Source organism: Phocoena phocoena, chromosome 10 (genome assembly GCF_963924675.1).
Source record: "Phocoena phocoena chromosome 10, mPhoPho1.1, whole genome shotgun sequence".
Taxonomy (NCBI): Eukaryota; Metazoa; Chordata; class Mammalia; order Artiodactyla; family Phocoenidae; genus Phocoena; species Phocoena phocoena.
In genome coordinates, this window is record NC_089228.1 from 69,701,902 (window position 1) to 69,717,606 (window position 15,705).

The 15,705-nt window shown below is 54.4% G+C and overlaps 1 protein-coding gene across 1 annotated transcript in view; it reads right to left on the reverse strand.

The window, feature by feature from the left end:
- KCNK5 (potassium two pore domain channel subfamily K member 5) overlaps positions 1 to 15,446 on the reverse strand; it is a 34,307-nt gene extending 18,861 nt beyond the window's left edge. Inside the window, exon 1 of the mRNA XM_065886163.1 lies at positions 15,261 to 15,446. Within this exon, the coding sequence (XP_065742235.1) occupies positions 15,261 to 15,446 (186 nt within the window). The remainder of the gene's footprint in view (positions 1 to 15,260) is intronic.
- Positions 15,447 to 15,705: the final 259 nt, after the last annotated feature.

Here is a 15,705-nt window from a genome sequence, read left to right on the forward strand (position 1 = left end):
AGCCTCCCGGTGCATTGTGCATGGCCAGAGGAGGCTCAGAGACAGGAAAGCAAATGCCACCAGATTTCTAATTCATGCGAGGGTCAGCAGGGGAGCGAGACCCGCTCCTCAAGAGGCTGCATCCTGTCCCCCTGCAGAACCCAGTTTCCCACGAAACACTTTGAGTGGCAGCTGGAGTGGCCACTTCTCAGGCTTGTCTAGGGAGGTCCATTTGCCCTCGCATCTGCTGAAGATGGCCACCTGGCCTGGGCTACTGTGGGCTAAACCAGAGATCTAGCAGTGGGCTTCCAGGATATGGCCTGCCCTAGGTAACCCTCATGGGTTACCTCCCAGGAAGAGCAGGGGGACAAGAGGACAAGATGGGAACAGGGTTCCCTTCACCTTCCCTCCCACGTCGAGGCTCTGGGCATTCCCCTCTTTGGAGCCATTCCTGCCTGATACACATGCCACATCAGGCCAGATACCAGCCCCCAACACCCCTGTACAGATCTACCAACCTAAGTTAACCCAAGGAAAGATGGGACCAGGGTCCTGGGCAAGGTTTCCTCATGTTACGCAGCTCGAAGTCAGGTCGATTGATTCCTTGAGAATTTGCCAAGCACCGGCCCTGTGCCCTGACGTGGGCAAAATAAGGGAAGAGCCAGACACGGGCCCTGCCCAGGAGGGCCTTGGGTCTAACAAGAGACAGACAGGCAGATGGGAGGAGTTACAACGACAGAGGAAGACAGCACAAGGAAGCAGCAGACAAGCCAAGGCGAGGCCAGGACTGTCCTTGCTAAATACACACTCAGCTGAGCCTGATGGGACACAGCGGGCAGGGCACTCAGCAGACCCCGGCCAACCCGCGCTTTCTGTGAACCAGACCGGTGGGGATGCTCACCTCAGAGGAGCCTGCAAGTTTCCCGGGGGGTGGGACGGGGCAACCCCCCCCTCAGGTTCTCAGCACATCACCCTCCCCACTCCAAGGCTGCCGGCCAGCTCTGACCTCATCCACCCCAGAGCAGGATGGAATTTAACTAGGCACCAAGAGAAGCCAGTGTGCCCTTAGGAACCTCCACAGATCCCATCAGCATTCTAGCACTGCCCAAGAGAACTCTCTGTGCTGATGGGACACTATCTGAACAGTCCCATGTGGCTACTGAGCCCCCGGACTGTGGCCAGTGTGATGGAGGAACTAAATTCAAACTTTATGAATTTTAATTAAAAATTAAACAGCCACAATAGTTAGTAATATCATGTTAAAGTAAAATTAATTAGGGACCTGTGGGTGGTAATTAACATACTGATGCAGTCAAACACAACGCATCCTACCTAGGCAGGGTCTGCCTTACCCTGGACCCCTGGATTCACCCAAGCCTTGGCCGTGGCCTGCAGCAAGCTCTGGGCTCTGAATTACACGCATGGTCCTGGGCTGTCCCAAATCTTTCCTGTGCTTGTGTCTTTTGTCAGTCCAAAAGGCCAGGAGGGCAAAGTCTTCTTGGACCCCCACAGGAGTCGGAAGAGCTGGACAGACACAGAGGCTAAGACAATACTTGTCTGTGGGCCTCTGGAGGATCCCCTCCCTTGTAGGGGACACTGACCCCAACGCTGGGGACAGCCCCTGGGACTCCCCCAGCTCTGCCAGGCCTCTCCTGGGGAACCACACTCCCTTCTTGGTGACCATCAGATGGTGTCCAATCTCAAACTTCTTGGTCTGCAGACCGAAAGCCCACCTGGTTTCCCCAGTCTTTGAGACCCTTCCCCTCAAAAGCGTTCAACAGCACTGCTGCCCAGGAAGCCACCCCTCTGGCAGCTAAACTGAAAAATAACATGTTGTTTAGCGATTTCAGAAGTGACACTAGTTTTCAGAGCATGTGCTGTTAGAACCATGTTTATTTGTGCTTTGTGTGCTCGTACATGAAAAATATCCAGTGTAGAAGTGGCTGACGCGATACGCATGCACCTTACCCTTTCAGAAAATTCGATTTCTTTGCTTTAAAAGCAACACAACGGCATTTCGGAAAACTAGGGAAGCAGAGAAAGAAAAGGCGTAGATAACCCTGCTTCCCGCCTTCTGTTTTCACGTCGAGTTTCAACTATTCAACGCTAACACAGCACCATGCATGAAACTAGAGTCTCCCGCTGCCCTCACCCCCGTCTTGTTTTTGTCTCACTTGAAGTCTGGCTCATAGCTCAGCCCCACTGAGAACACCAAATCGAAGCCCTGGGAACCCACCCCTGCCCCAGGGCCCCAGCAGGTGCCCCTGCTGGTCTGTCTGAGGGTCTCCTACTCCACAGGCCAGAGCCTACCAGGTCACTCAATAAGCAGGGATCAACCTGTGCGCAGTGCAGCGGTGGCTGGGAGTGGAGTGTGTACACAGATGGAAACCGGCTTTGGCAAGTGAAAATTTTAAGACACGTACACAGTGACGCCAACACAGAGCTGGTGGAAGAGACAGGGCGTCTGGCCACAGGGAGCCCTCAGCGCTGGGGCATTCCAAAGAGAGAGGGCATGCCAAGACTGAGACCTACGAACTCTGAAGCCCTGGCATCGTGGAGACAGAAACTTCCTAGAGCAGGACTCAAAAGTGGCCCCTCATGACTCAGAAGTTGCCTTGCCCCAGCCCTGGGGAGCCAGCCCTGGGTCCAGACAGGTGCACGCCCGGGGCAGGGGTGTGGGAGGGTAGGGGGGATGCTGACGCACCTCCCCAGACAACCTATCGACCTGTCCCAACAGAGAGCAGAGCGTCCCCACTCATGTGCCCCGTGCACGTGATGGGCAGCAGGGTGGGGGGCCGTCCCAGAGTGCTTGCTGGGTTGGGGTAGAATCTGGCCAGGCATGGTCCCCATGGGAAGGGCCCGGGGCAGGAGTTTTCCAGATTGGAGGTGGGCGCTGGTAGTCCTACCTTTGGGTTTTAGGGGCTGGTGGGACAGAGGCCAAAGGAGAGAGAGACACAGCTTCACGGTTCGGATGTTCATTAATCATTACCCTCGTACACAGTGTGAGGTTTGGGATCCAATGGGGCAGTCGAGGGCCTCGTGGGAGGGGGAAGGAGTACAGACAAGGCACAACCCCCAGTGCAATGTGCTCTGACGTGGGGGAGAAGGAGGTAACCAGAAAATGATGGGGCTCAAAAGAAAGCCAACTCCAGGGTCAGGGGAGCCTTCCCAGGGGAGCCTTCCCTGGCGGCCCCAGCCTGTGGCAACGTTTCTACCTTGGAGCACACGAGTCCCCTACAACATGCTGCACCCCTATTCAATAATCCTTCATATACACCGCAGGGCCCGGCCCCAACCTCAAAGATAAGGATAATGTCTCATAATTCCCACAACCTTGAACCAGCACTGGGCATACAGCTGGCGCTAGGAGTCTAATTGGCCTTAGTGAACAAGTCCCTGGCTCAGAGAGGGGCAGTGACCTGGCCCAGTCACACAGCAAGTCAGCTGAGCCAGGCCCAGGACCCGGCTCTGTCTTCCAATCCCCAGTCCCTGGGCCACTCATCAGTAGATCTCAGGGCTGCCGCTGGAGTCTGGGGGATGGGGTGTTGAAAAGCTGATAATCAGGACACCCTCCCTTTTCCTGCTCCCCAGGGGGTGCTGACAAGACATTACTGCACCAGCGTGCTCTGCTCAGCCCACTCAGCACTATCCCTCAGCCAGAGGCAGCCCTTCCACCCGCTGCTCCAAAGGGGGCGGGATGCTGAGGAGGGGAGGGCACTCTTCCAAAGCCAACACTGTCAGGATGCATTCCTCGACCCGGGAGGCAAGAGTTTTATTTGAACAGGAGCTATGGGGAGGGGATGGGGCTGCCGCTCTTTCTCCTCCAGTGGGTCTGAACAGGTGCCATCCTGTACCCGGGGGCATGGGAGGAACAAGAACCTTGCATCAGACTCAAGGAGCACCCAAGCCAAAAATCAACATTCAAGTCCGTGAAGGGCCTGCCCCGGGGTCCTCAGCAGGCTACAAAACAGCCAGTCTGTCCCCAGTCACGCAGGCAGATCTGAGCAGTGCTTACACCCCAGGAGAAAGGCAAGACGAAAGCTGTTCCCTCCCAAGGTGCAGACCACAGCGCAGCTCGGGCTTAGCCCTGGGGAAGCCAAGTCAGGGATGTGTCACAAGTGTGGGTTTAGCTGCTGGGGCGGTAGCAGGTAATGTGCGGACTCAGACAGGAACCCTATAGCCGAGAGGCAAACTAAACTGTACCTCACGACTCCAGGTCTTTGATTCTTTCTCGAGAGTTCGGTCTCTGGGTCCCCTGACCCACAAACCCTGCAGTGAAGGGTCAGAGCCTGACAGGTCCGTAAGGATGCCAGGGGAACAGGCTGGAGGGCAGGGATGGAGCTGATGGCCTCCGCCTTGAGCTGCGGCACCTACGTAACCTAACGCAGGTTTGTCCTGCTTTAAGACTTTTCACGCTGAGAAGAGCAAACAAACCTGTATATGGTCAATGTGGTCAGAACAGTGACCAGTGTCAGAACCCACAAAGGCTGACGAGAGCAGTTCTCAGCGAAGGGTCAGAAAGCATGCACAGCCCGCTTCCGGGGAGCTGGAGCCATCAGGGCCCAAGGAAAGCTGATTTAGGACACCACGGGGTCTAAGTGGGGCAGGGCTCTGGCTCTGGACCCAGAAGGCCTGGGTCCAGGCCACTAACTAGCTGTGTGACCTTGAATAACTTATTCGCCTCAGTTGCCTTATCTGCAAAATGAGTTTCCACGTTGTCTGTGGTCCCACGGCTGGGAGTCCCCAGGGTGGGGGATGGCCCCCACCTGCCTTTCCTTCACCAGGTGCCAGCTGCAGTCACTGCTGTGGTCTGACTGCTGGAACACCTCCCTCCGCTCCACCTGCAGGGTGATTTATGTTATCAGTGGACATAGACCTGAGTTCTTGGTAAAAGTTGAAACCTGCTGTCAGTGTGCAGGGTTTTAGAATGCCTCCCCACCCTCAGGGCATGGCCTCCTGTCTGGAGCTGGGATCAAGGGTAGGGCTCCAGACAGAGGCAAGACCACACAGGGAACAGAGTCCAAATCACTTGGGCTGCTGCAAGGACTTTGGCTCTGAGTCTGGGGGAGAAGCCATGGAGGGTTTTCTGAGTCAAGCGTTCCAATCTCACTCTATCAGGATCCCTGACTGCCGTGGCAGTAATTGACTACCTTTCACCTCCTGTGGCCTCTGCTTCCAGGAAGCCTTCCCTAACTGCCCCACTTAGCTCTACCTACTCCTTTATTGTACTTTCCCTGCCCTGGTGAGCACAGTTACCTTGGAAAAGTTACATAACCTCCCGAGGTCTAGGCCTTGGCTTCAGGGCTCTAAAGGGAGGCTAGTTAGATAACCACTAAGCTCCCTTCAGCCTCACATTTTATGATTTGCTGCCAGGAGTGGCACCCAGAGCCTGACCCTCCTCCCCCATGCCTGCCAGCCTCCAAGAAACCAGCCAACAACAGCTCCTTGGGCTCAGACACTTGGGGAGCAAGGTCCTGTGATGGGGAAACTCCCTGGGGAGACATCAGACTACTTCTGCCCCAGGCTCTGAAGGGCCTAGAAAAAATCCTTTTTTCTGAGCCTATGGTTGACCACAACTTCAACCTTTGCCTCTTATTTCAGAAAAACTCACTAGTGCGTAGGAAAGCTGGCACTCAAGGAAAGGGTGTGCTGGGACAATTTAGGAAATCAGGCCAGTTTAGTGTAAGTGAAATAAGTGCTCTGCACCCTAACACACATCAAGATTTTGATTTAAAGGCTGTTCAAAAGGGGATTAGAGGTGGGGTGACAAACTTGGCTTGGCGAAGAAAGGCTCTGGACCTGGGCAAGCACAGCTAGTTTAACCCAAGCTTGGTTCTAGAGACGGTCTGTCCCAGCTTCTCACCAGGCCTCAATTTCCCCATATAGCAAAAGGGATGACATTTCACTGCCAGACCTCACAGAGGGCACAGGAAGGCACTTTAGGTGAGTAGGTCTGCAGAGACCCATGGTAAGGCCAAGGGTGGGGATGTGGGGAGGGTGCAAAGCTTGGGTATCACCCAGGTGCTGCAGGCAACACTTCTGCTCCATCCCCTGGTGCCAACGTCCCTAGTCAGCTCTGCCCCAAGGGGTTCGCCATGGGGTAGAAAAGGCCTAATGCCTGCAGGCTGCAGTCATGCCCAAGGGCTATAGGAACACACCCTTCTCCCTTACAAACAGCCTGGCCTTCCCCCTGCTCCGCCCCACCCCCCACCCCTCGTGCCCTCGTGGTACGTGGTCTGAGGACATTCCCTGACAGGCAGGGACGGCTCATCCCCTTTACAGCAGGTCTCAAAACAGGCCTGGGCACATGGTATGTGCCTGGTAAATATCTGCACAAAGGACTGGGTCTCTGCTCTTTCTCAAGTTCCTTGAAAGCAGAAACCACCTACCCTGGGGAGGACAGGCCTGCTAGGCGTGCTCACGCAGACAGGCCTTGTTCATCCCATGGGAAAGGCGTAAGGGGACTCCTGGCGATGAACAGACCCAGAGAAGCAGAGCTGTTTGTTCTGTAAAGTCCCTCAAAAGGGAGAAGATAACCTTGAGCTGGTCTTAAAGGTGAACTCGTAGCGCACCTTCCTCTTGTGTTCTCCTGTGGTCTTCGCGCCCCGAGAGACAGATACCATCACTCCTACTTTCTGATGAAGCCAGGGGCTCAGGGCGCAGCTTGCAAAGGCGGTGTGAGTTTAAAGCCTGTGGCTGACCACCAGGCAACTTGGCACCGCCTCGTGAGGCTGGAAGGCTAGAAGGAGGAAATGGGCGTAAATTTTGATAAAGCCGCTCCCCTTCTGTTTTCTGGGGCCAGAGCCCGGCCTGGCTCAATTCACCCAGGTAACCACCTTGACCTGGCAGGAGGCTGGGCCCCTCATGACTAGACTCCAACCCAAAGGTCCACATGAATCTTGGCCTCCCCGTCCGAGCCAGGCACACCACTGGGCACCCGGGGGCCCAACAGACACATTCTGAGCCAGTCACTTACTGAGCTAGGAACTGAGTAGGGAGACATGGCGCTGCCCACACAGGGCTCCTGCAGTCTAGCTGGGCCTAATTTAACAGGCTCTCCAAGCCTTCTTGAATGAAAGGCTGAACTTACTCCCAAGAAGCAGAGTCCAGAGAGGTGAAGTCTGACCAGGGTCACACAGCACAAACCAGTACTGTGGGGAGGATCAGAATCCATGTTAGAATCAGCTTTTCCCTGCACAGTGGTTCAGATAAGGGTTTCCCGACGCCAGCTCCAGCCCCAAGCACTGGTCACACAGACAAAGGGAGGGGCTCCGCTGTGTCTTCCTCAGCTGCTGTGGCCTACAATACCCCTTGCAACCCACAGGGCCCGCCACCAGGCTACAGGAACAGCCAAGCTGGCCCTGTCCCCCAGGTAAGCCCCTCCCCACACAGCTTCTAGCCTAGCCTGGGGGCAAGCCTCTCCCTAATGGGAGGCGTCAGCTAGGCAACCTTAGCCAGATTACAGTGGCCATGGGAGGTGACAACAGCCAGAAGTACACAATACTGCCTAAACAGTTCGGCAGGAAACCTAAATATTTAGCTAGGAGGGGAAAACCAGAATGGACACTTCAAAGGCAATCCAAGGGACCTGGCCAGCAAGCGCCTATTGAGAGGGGAGACGGGTGGTGTCTGGCCCCAGGGAGAGCACAACTCTGACCCCACATCCCGCGTGACCACCCTCCGGGGATGGCACCCATGAGGCCATCTGGACCCAGGAATCCTCTGGGGAAGGGAAGAGCTTTAACAAACGCCTGGGATGAGCCGGGACTGAGCAGAGAAAGCCTGGTCCCCTTTCTGCAGAGGAGGGAGCAGGGCTCTGCTGGAAGGGAAGAGGAAATACACCTTCCACTGAGGGAGGCGCTGGGTGAATGTGCAGGAAATGGAAAATGGTGGGGACTCCGCCAGGAGTTTTGGTGGGTTTTATCATCTGTGTCTCCATCTCCAGATTGGGAGCTCAATATACAGTGGGGCTTGAACTGGGCATCAGGAACAGCAGCACCCCACCCCCGACCCTAGAGAGACGGGGTGTCAGAGAACAGCTAACACACAGCAAATCACCAGTTGCATGTGTCAGGCACTCAGTCAAATGTGGATTCTGCAGGCCTGAGGGCAATACTGAACTGTTGTCCCATTTCACAGACTAGGAGACTGACTTGCTCAAGGCCCCAAGGCTGAGTAATCAGCCAGCCACACAGAGAACCGCCCGATGCACCCTAAGGTTCTGCAGACGCCATTTTCCCACCTCTAGGCCTTTGCTGCTTGTTTTTGCCACCTTTCCGTCTCACATCGAGCAGAATGGTTCAGAGTGTGGGCTCTGGGTTCAAATCCACGTTCTTCCACTTCCTAGCTGTACAGCCTCGGGCAAATGAGTGAACTCGAACTATCCATTCTGTTGCTCCTGCCCTGAGGTGGTGCTGGTAAGAGTACCTCCAGCAAAGGGCTGCTGTGAGGATTACGAGACGATGCACATACAGTTCCCACTGCCTGTGGTGAAGCAAGTGCTCAGTAACCATTAGCTGGAATCACCCCCACCTCCGGCCCCCAATCCCTGCCCACTCCCATCACTTCTACCTCCTGGCTCTACCTCCACTCCTGGTCAGGCCCCAAGGCTCTGCAGTCAGCAAGGAAGGGTGAATTTTAGCCTCTGGCTAGCCATTGTAGCCCTGGGCAAACCCCTTGGCCTCGGTTTCCTAGACAATGGGCAGAGAAGTAACACCTCACCCACAGGACAGGTTCAACAGGTAAAGAACCAGCCTGGCACATGGGAGGCACTCAGCAGAGAGCTCCCAGGGGCTGCAGCTCACACCACTCATCCCTCCTGGCTGCCTCAAATCCCCCCTTCTTTAACTTCGAGAGCAGAAACTAATCTCTCAACGGTACATGCTTGGAACCTCCAGGTGTACCTACCAATGTCAGGTAACAAGCTCCTCACCTGTCTTTCTCTAGAGTAGGGGCTCTCTGAGGGCAGGGGCTATGTTCTGTTCAGAGCCAGATGCCCCACAGGCCACAGGGTTCTACAGGCCTCAGGAAACAGGAACCGAATCCTCTGAGGCCCTCTGACCCTCATCCATCTCTCCAGCCTCACCATATGCAACCCATCACTGGGCACCAGGACTACATTTTCCCTCATTTCACCACTGTGGCCCTGTTTCTCTCCCCAACTAGATTGAGCTCCCGAGGGCTAAAGCCCCACCTGGTTTCTGAGGCTTCAGTGCACACAGAAGTGACAGCTGGCAGGGAGGGACCCTTCTGTGATCCCCTAACTTTGCCCAGGTCTCTGAGGTTTGGGGGCCAGGTTAACTGCTCACAAAAAGCCGAGATGCCTCAGGCAGAGCTGTACAGAGCTGGAGCACACTACCCGCACTGTTACCTACAGAAGCAAAGAAGGTATAATCTGGGAAGGTCATCAAATGGAGGGGACCCAGACCTGGACCTCCCAAGGGGTTCATGGAAGGAAGACAGAGGTACCCTAACTGCAAGCTGGGTGTGAGGGAGTGCGGGTGGGCTCTTTTGGGGGAGGTGCTGTGAGATCTGTGGGCTTTTGGGGAAAGACCCACACTCCAACACATTGGAAGGAGAAAGAGAGGAGGCATCCTTACCAGAACACCCATAGGGTGAAACGATCAGCCCACAGAAACAGCCGATAATTTAGAGTAGAATACTCTACTTCTTTTAAGTTGCAAACAGCTGTGAAGGAAGAGGAAACTTTCTGAAATGCTGTTCACTCCCCTACCTTAAAATGGCAAAAATTTGGTGAGTTCAAATTCTTTGGCTAAACCCAGAGAGCTTCGTCATCTGGCCCTCACCCCTCTGCCCCCTGGCTGCAATACAGGACCGTCATGCAGTTTTACACCTCCCTGAGGGCTGCGGTGAAGAAAGATCCACCATCCTATCCTCCCTTCTCTCTCTAGCTTTTTAAAAAGGTGGTTGATATATACCTAGACGTGGAACTGCTCGATCATATGGTAGTTCTATTTTTAATTTTTTTAAGGAAGCTCTATATGGTCTTCCTTAGTGGATGTACCATTTTACACAAAAAAACAAATACTGTACGATTCCACTTATAAGATACCTGAAGCAGTCAACTTCACAGAAACAGTAGAATGGTAGTTACCAGGGCCTGGGGAGAGGGGGAAAGGGGAGGTGTTCTAGAGTCTAGAGGTCTAGAGTTTCAGTTTTGCAAGTTGAAAAAATTGTGGAGACCTGCTTTCACAATAATGTGAATATACGTAACCCTACTGAACAGCACTCAAAAGAGGTGAAGGAGGTAAACTTCGTTATGTATTTTTCACTATAATTCAAAACAAAAAGTCAGTTGACCTTTCTCCTGCACTAAGGTCTTCCTGACTCTGTGCTCACTACACTTGGGCGTGGATGGCCCCATCGCACAGTAGGGGCATCTAGGAGGTGAGTGGCAGCAGCAGCTAACGCGTGATGAGCCTTGCTATGTGCCAAGCACCGTTCTAAGCAACCTCTGAGGGTGACGTGATGGCGCGACCCAGCGCTTGGATGGTGACTCTTTCAGCAACAGGAAGGGGCCTGCAGCAGTGAGGTGAGGGGCACGTGAACAAAGATCCCTGCGGAGGGCAGCGTGTCCTTTTATCCATGTCAACCCACCCTTGTGGGGAGGATCGACAGGTCAGGGCTCCTCCACTTATTCCAGGGGTTCAGAGGGACTCTCAGCAAAATCTCCAAGGGGATTCACCTCTACCTTCTCCGCTCCCCAAAAGGAACACCAGGAGGTGAACCTATTGCACACGCCTACCTCATCTGACCTCTCTCTATCACCCCAGTTCAGGCCAATCAAGTGGTTCCTGAGGTACCACTAAGATCTAGCATCTCAATTTGTACAAAGACTCTCTTGGGGGTTCTGTCTCAGCAGCCCGGCTTCCCTGTTCCCCAAAGCCTGGTACTTCCCTTCCCCCCACTCCCCCCACCCCACAGACAAAGAGTTCAGAGGCTGAGGCCAACCTAACAGCAAACAACCAAGTTCAAGATGAAAGCTCGTGGCCTGGGGTCACAGCCAGCCAAGCATAGCATCCAAAACCAGAGGATTGTGTTTCTTTTAAATGCCAGACTATAAATAGAGCAAAACCTGAGGAAAATACTTAGAAGCAGCAGTCATCACCTCCCCTACACCCCCTCCTATAGGACTCCCCCCACCCCCACTAGAACATTTCAACACTTGCTAATCTCTACCCTCAATAAGCCTCTATTACTGTGCCATCTGTAATCATCCTAAGGGCTCTAGTGAAACTCTCAAAACGATTCAATAAAAATTCACCTTAACTGTTAAAACTAACCAGAGTAGTTAACTAAAGCAGATTTAGCGATTTGAGAATTTTTTTTGTTTTGGCTGCCCTCAACTTTGAGCGGAACATAAATAAGAAAACGAGCCTTTAGGAAGGAACCTCTTTCTTCTATTTCCTTTCAAAAACCCAACTTCTCCACTTTCCATCTCTGCAGTCTTAGACAGTGAGAGTTCAATTCCAAATGAATGACCCAGAGGCCTCCGTGATTCTGGATAATCAAAAGATCTATTGTGTTCCCTTTACATACAAAGGCAGTTAAGTGAACCAGTGCGCTTTCCGATTTCCAGCAAGGTTTGAAACAAAAGAGGTTTTCATGTTAACCCTCGGTTCCCCCCAAAATTCAAGTCACGTGCCCAGTATGAGCATTTTGGTCAGATGTGATTTAACTACATGATCCACAGTTATATTTTTTTTAAGTTTTAGGAGGAGGACTGGTGTTAATAACAGGATGTCAGAACCTCAAAATTGGAATTCGCCTTATTACTATGGACTGGAACATGTGTAGGGGAGTACGAAGGGCCCAGAAAATAAAAGGAGAGAGGTCTGGCACACAGGATCTGGTCTGGCCAGCAGGATCAAAGAGGCTTCCGGGAACAGGTCAGCTACATGAGCAGTTTAAGAAAACCCAATTAGGGATGGAGTGTGCCAGCGAAAGGCAGGGCTTGGGGCGACCCCTACCGCACCCCCAAAGGAGAAGTGGGACGGGGTGGACTGCTGCTTATTTCAGTAATGGAGGAGGTGTGGCTCAGCCAGGCACAACACAGGAGACACCTGCGTGCCCATGCCTGTTCTAGGGGAAAGAGAAAATAGAATTTCCCAGCAGACCAGAGTCCAGCTGAACCAATTTACTAAGCTCACTGACGGACGCACCATTCAACAGCTTCATATGCCTAAGGGGGAGGGCAAGGGTGTACGAGAAGCAGGCTCTGGAGGCAGACTGCCTGGGTCCCACCCCAGCCTGTGCCCTCCTGGTAACTCCCCTGGGCTTCAGCTTCCTTATCTGAACACGTAAGGGTGCTGTAAAGAGTACCCGACTAATAAAGCACCTAGCAAGTTGCCCTAGTCAACGTGTCCTCAACGTGTACAGCAGAGGGAGGCTCGCGCTCCTCCGTTTCACCTGTGCACACCCAACGCCTAATGCTTCCACTTTACTTGACCTTCACCAGACCCCCATTTTGCATATGAGGAAAGAGACGCAAAGTTAAATGGTCTGATGGGTAAATGGCCAAGCCGGATGGCAAAACCAGCCTGCGCCCTCTCATAAAACGCCGAATACCGCCTACAGCGCCCAACACGCTAAGCGCTTGGTCAATGCCAAATCCCCTCGCGGGAGCCTCTGCCATTTAGGAAGGGGCTGGGGGAGCGGGTCACCAGCACCTGCAGGAGCAGGCTTGAGAGCAAAAGCGTTCAGGGTGGTTCTGAAGGCAGGAAGGAGGGGCGGCCATGTGGTCCGAGGCCAATGGGGCGCTGAGCCTCTGAAAGTCAGCCTCTGCCTCAGTTCAACCACAGCATGAACAGGGAGGAAACACCTGACAACTCAGGGACTATTTCCAAAGATCTAAAGAAAGGTGCCTTAACTCCCTTTCTCACGCCTGTGAAAGTACACACACAACATCCACTCTAAGAAAAACCCCAACCCAGGCTGCACCCCACCCCCTTCCAACAGCCTTTCCCGGGGGGGGGGGTGGGGGGGGGTGGGCCCCTACCCCAGGAATTCCCAACTGAGGGACTTTCTTTAGGATTACAAAGGTGATTATTCAGAACCTGATAAAACACAGAACTCAGGGGAAAATGCAGGAGCAGCCAGATGGGAAAGAAGATTTTTGAGTTTCATTTTTCCTTAAACCAATTTCCTGTGGCCTGCAGCAGTGCCCCGAGTCCCAGATCAGCAAGCGAAGCCGGGCAGGTTTCTGCAGACTGAAAGTGATGCTGGCGAAATGCTTCCACTGGTTCGTTCTCATTTCTGGGGTTCTTCCTATGAAGGGAGGGGATTTGCCAAGTTGCAGATGGCTTGAGAGGTTGGCTGGGGATGGGGACAGGCCTGTCCATAATCACCTCCAAATCAGACTGGCCTGATGCCCAAATCCTTTTCCTGAAGCTACCTGCCGGCTTTTGGGGGGTAATCGCTGGCGGGTTTAAAAGGACCTCAAAATACCAGGCATCTTGCTTGCTCCTTAAGAAAGCTTAAGACACCTTAAGAAAGCTGCCTAACCTCCAAAGCTATTATAACCACCAGCTGCACCCGGCTGCCTCACCCCGACCCCCCCCCCCCCTTTTCCCTTCTCCTCATGTTTTGAACTTTATTTTCCCACATTCAGCCTTGAATTCTTTCCTTCCTTCCCCTGCAGTAGCGGAGAAGCAGCAAAGAGGCAAACACTTCGAGGGCAGCTCGATTCTTTATCATCCCCGCCTGCCTTCTTCCCCCTCTAAACAAAGCCCCGGAGCCAAGTAAACAACAACGCGTTCTCCAGAGGAATTGTTTCCTCAAGGGAAATTATAAAGTGACCCTCCCTCCCCAACACACACACACAGGGCAGCCACCCATCTCAAGGAAGGCAGAGCTGCCCAGAACTCCTGCTATCAGGAGCTAAAACACCCTACTCCCTTCTGAAGCTCATACTCCCACCAGCCTCACCTACCAACGGCCCCCGCCCTGGGAACTGCTCCCGGACAGGAGGGTCCCCACTAAAATCCAACACCCAACCTTCTGGCCTAAACCTCCCCTTCTACTGGCTCCTAAGAGGACACGTCTTTATTTGCCCGGCTGCTAGCAGGCACCTATATGCTCACCTGTGGGAATGTCTGTCGAGTTGGGGACAAAAAGGGGGTACCACAGGCGAGATATCTACACATTTCTTCCCATTTTACATACGGGCTGTTGAGGCCAGAAAAATGAAAGACAACTACACAGCCATAAAGGACTGGGGAGCCGCAAGCAGTTTAAAGATTGTTTCTCATCAAACTTCCTTTCCGGCATCTTTTACCCCAAGAGAAATGTAACACCTTGGACAATATCTCCACTCCACCTCACAACCTAGAGCCTTCACGGGCTCTTACCCAGGTCTGGTCGTTCCACTGGAGGGAGGCCATCCCTGCAAGGCCAAGAAGCGTGAAAGGTTGAGGCCAAGAACCTTCGAGAAACTGGGGTAGAAGTCTTCGATCCCCAAACAAGCCCCACAGTTTATCCACGTGAGATCAATGCCATCCATAGGGCATATGAACCAATGCCAACATGGAGGAGAAACTCTCCCCCAACCTCCCATTCTATACAACCTCTCTGCCCGCCGCCCCACCCCCATCCCGCCCCGTCCCCCGAAAAGGGGCTCTCCGGGTGTTGTTCTTTTGTTCAACCTGTTACTTTCACAAAGTTGAACTCCGAGCCCTTCGGGGATGTCTCCGCGAGATAAGCTTTCCCGGAAGCCTGCGCGCGTCCCCAGCATTCTGGCCACCAGCCCGCATCCCGGGGGCTCAGGCCCGACAGAGCCCCGGACCCCACCGCTCCCGAGCCCTGCGGGGGCGGGGGAGCCTCGCGCCACTCCGCCGGGCTGGTGAAGAAACGCCGTAAAAAGCCGGCCGGGTGCCGCACTTGGCCCCGGAGCTGGGAGGTAGAGAAGCGAGGAGGCGGCACCCGGCGGGTCTCCCGAACTCTGGGAGCGTCTCCAAGGAAAGACAAACGCCTTTATCCGCCCCACAGCCTCCTCCAACCAGGGAGGTACCCGCACACCCACACCGAGCCACTGCGGGCCCTGGTTCACCCGGGGGTCAAGCCTAAGTTCTTCCCTCGGGACAAACTGGGTTCCAAAGTCTCCGCGCGCGTGGGAGACTCCTGCGCCCACGGGTGAACGGCAGATTCCAGCAGTCAGACTCATGGGGAGACATCCTCTCCGGTCACCCCGGGACCACCCACAGGGAGTGAGGGTTATCCAAAGCTGCGAGGCGCTCCCCTTCACTTCCAAACCTCCAGCTCACCTGCAGAATCTTGTCCAGGCCCTCCTGGCCCAGGCACGGGAACTCCTTGAGCAGATGCAGTTTCTGCGTATAGTAGCTTTTCTTGGCCTCTTTCCAATGCGGCTCCTCCAGCACCTCGAAGATCGCCGCCCCGATGGCCAGGTAGAAGATGATGGCCGAGGTGAGCAGAGGGCCCCGGTCCACCATGGCTCCCGAGAGGCCACCTCCTGGAGAATGAGAAGGCCTCAGCTAACCCCTGCGGCTCCCGGTCTCACCCGCCCTCCAGCCTCTGGAAACAGCTGTTTGAATTTGGAGCTCCGCATGCGCAGTGCCCCGTTCAACCCGGCGCCGCTCCACCGACACAGCTGCCCCTGCAAGTTGGCCCACTGAGCGCAGGGAACTGTGCGGGACCTCCTCACGCGGGCCAGAGGTGGGCGGACGCCAAGGGGGCCGAGGGGGCACCCTG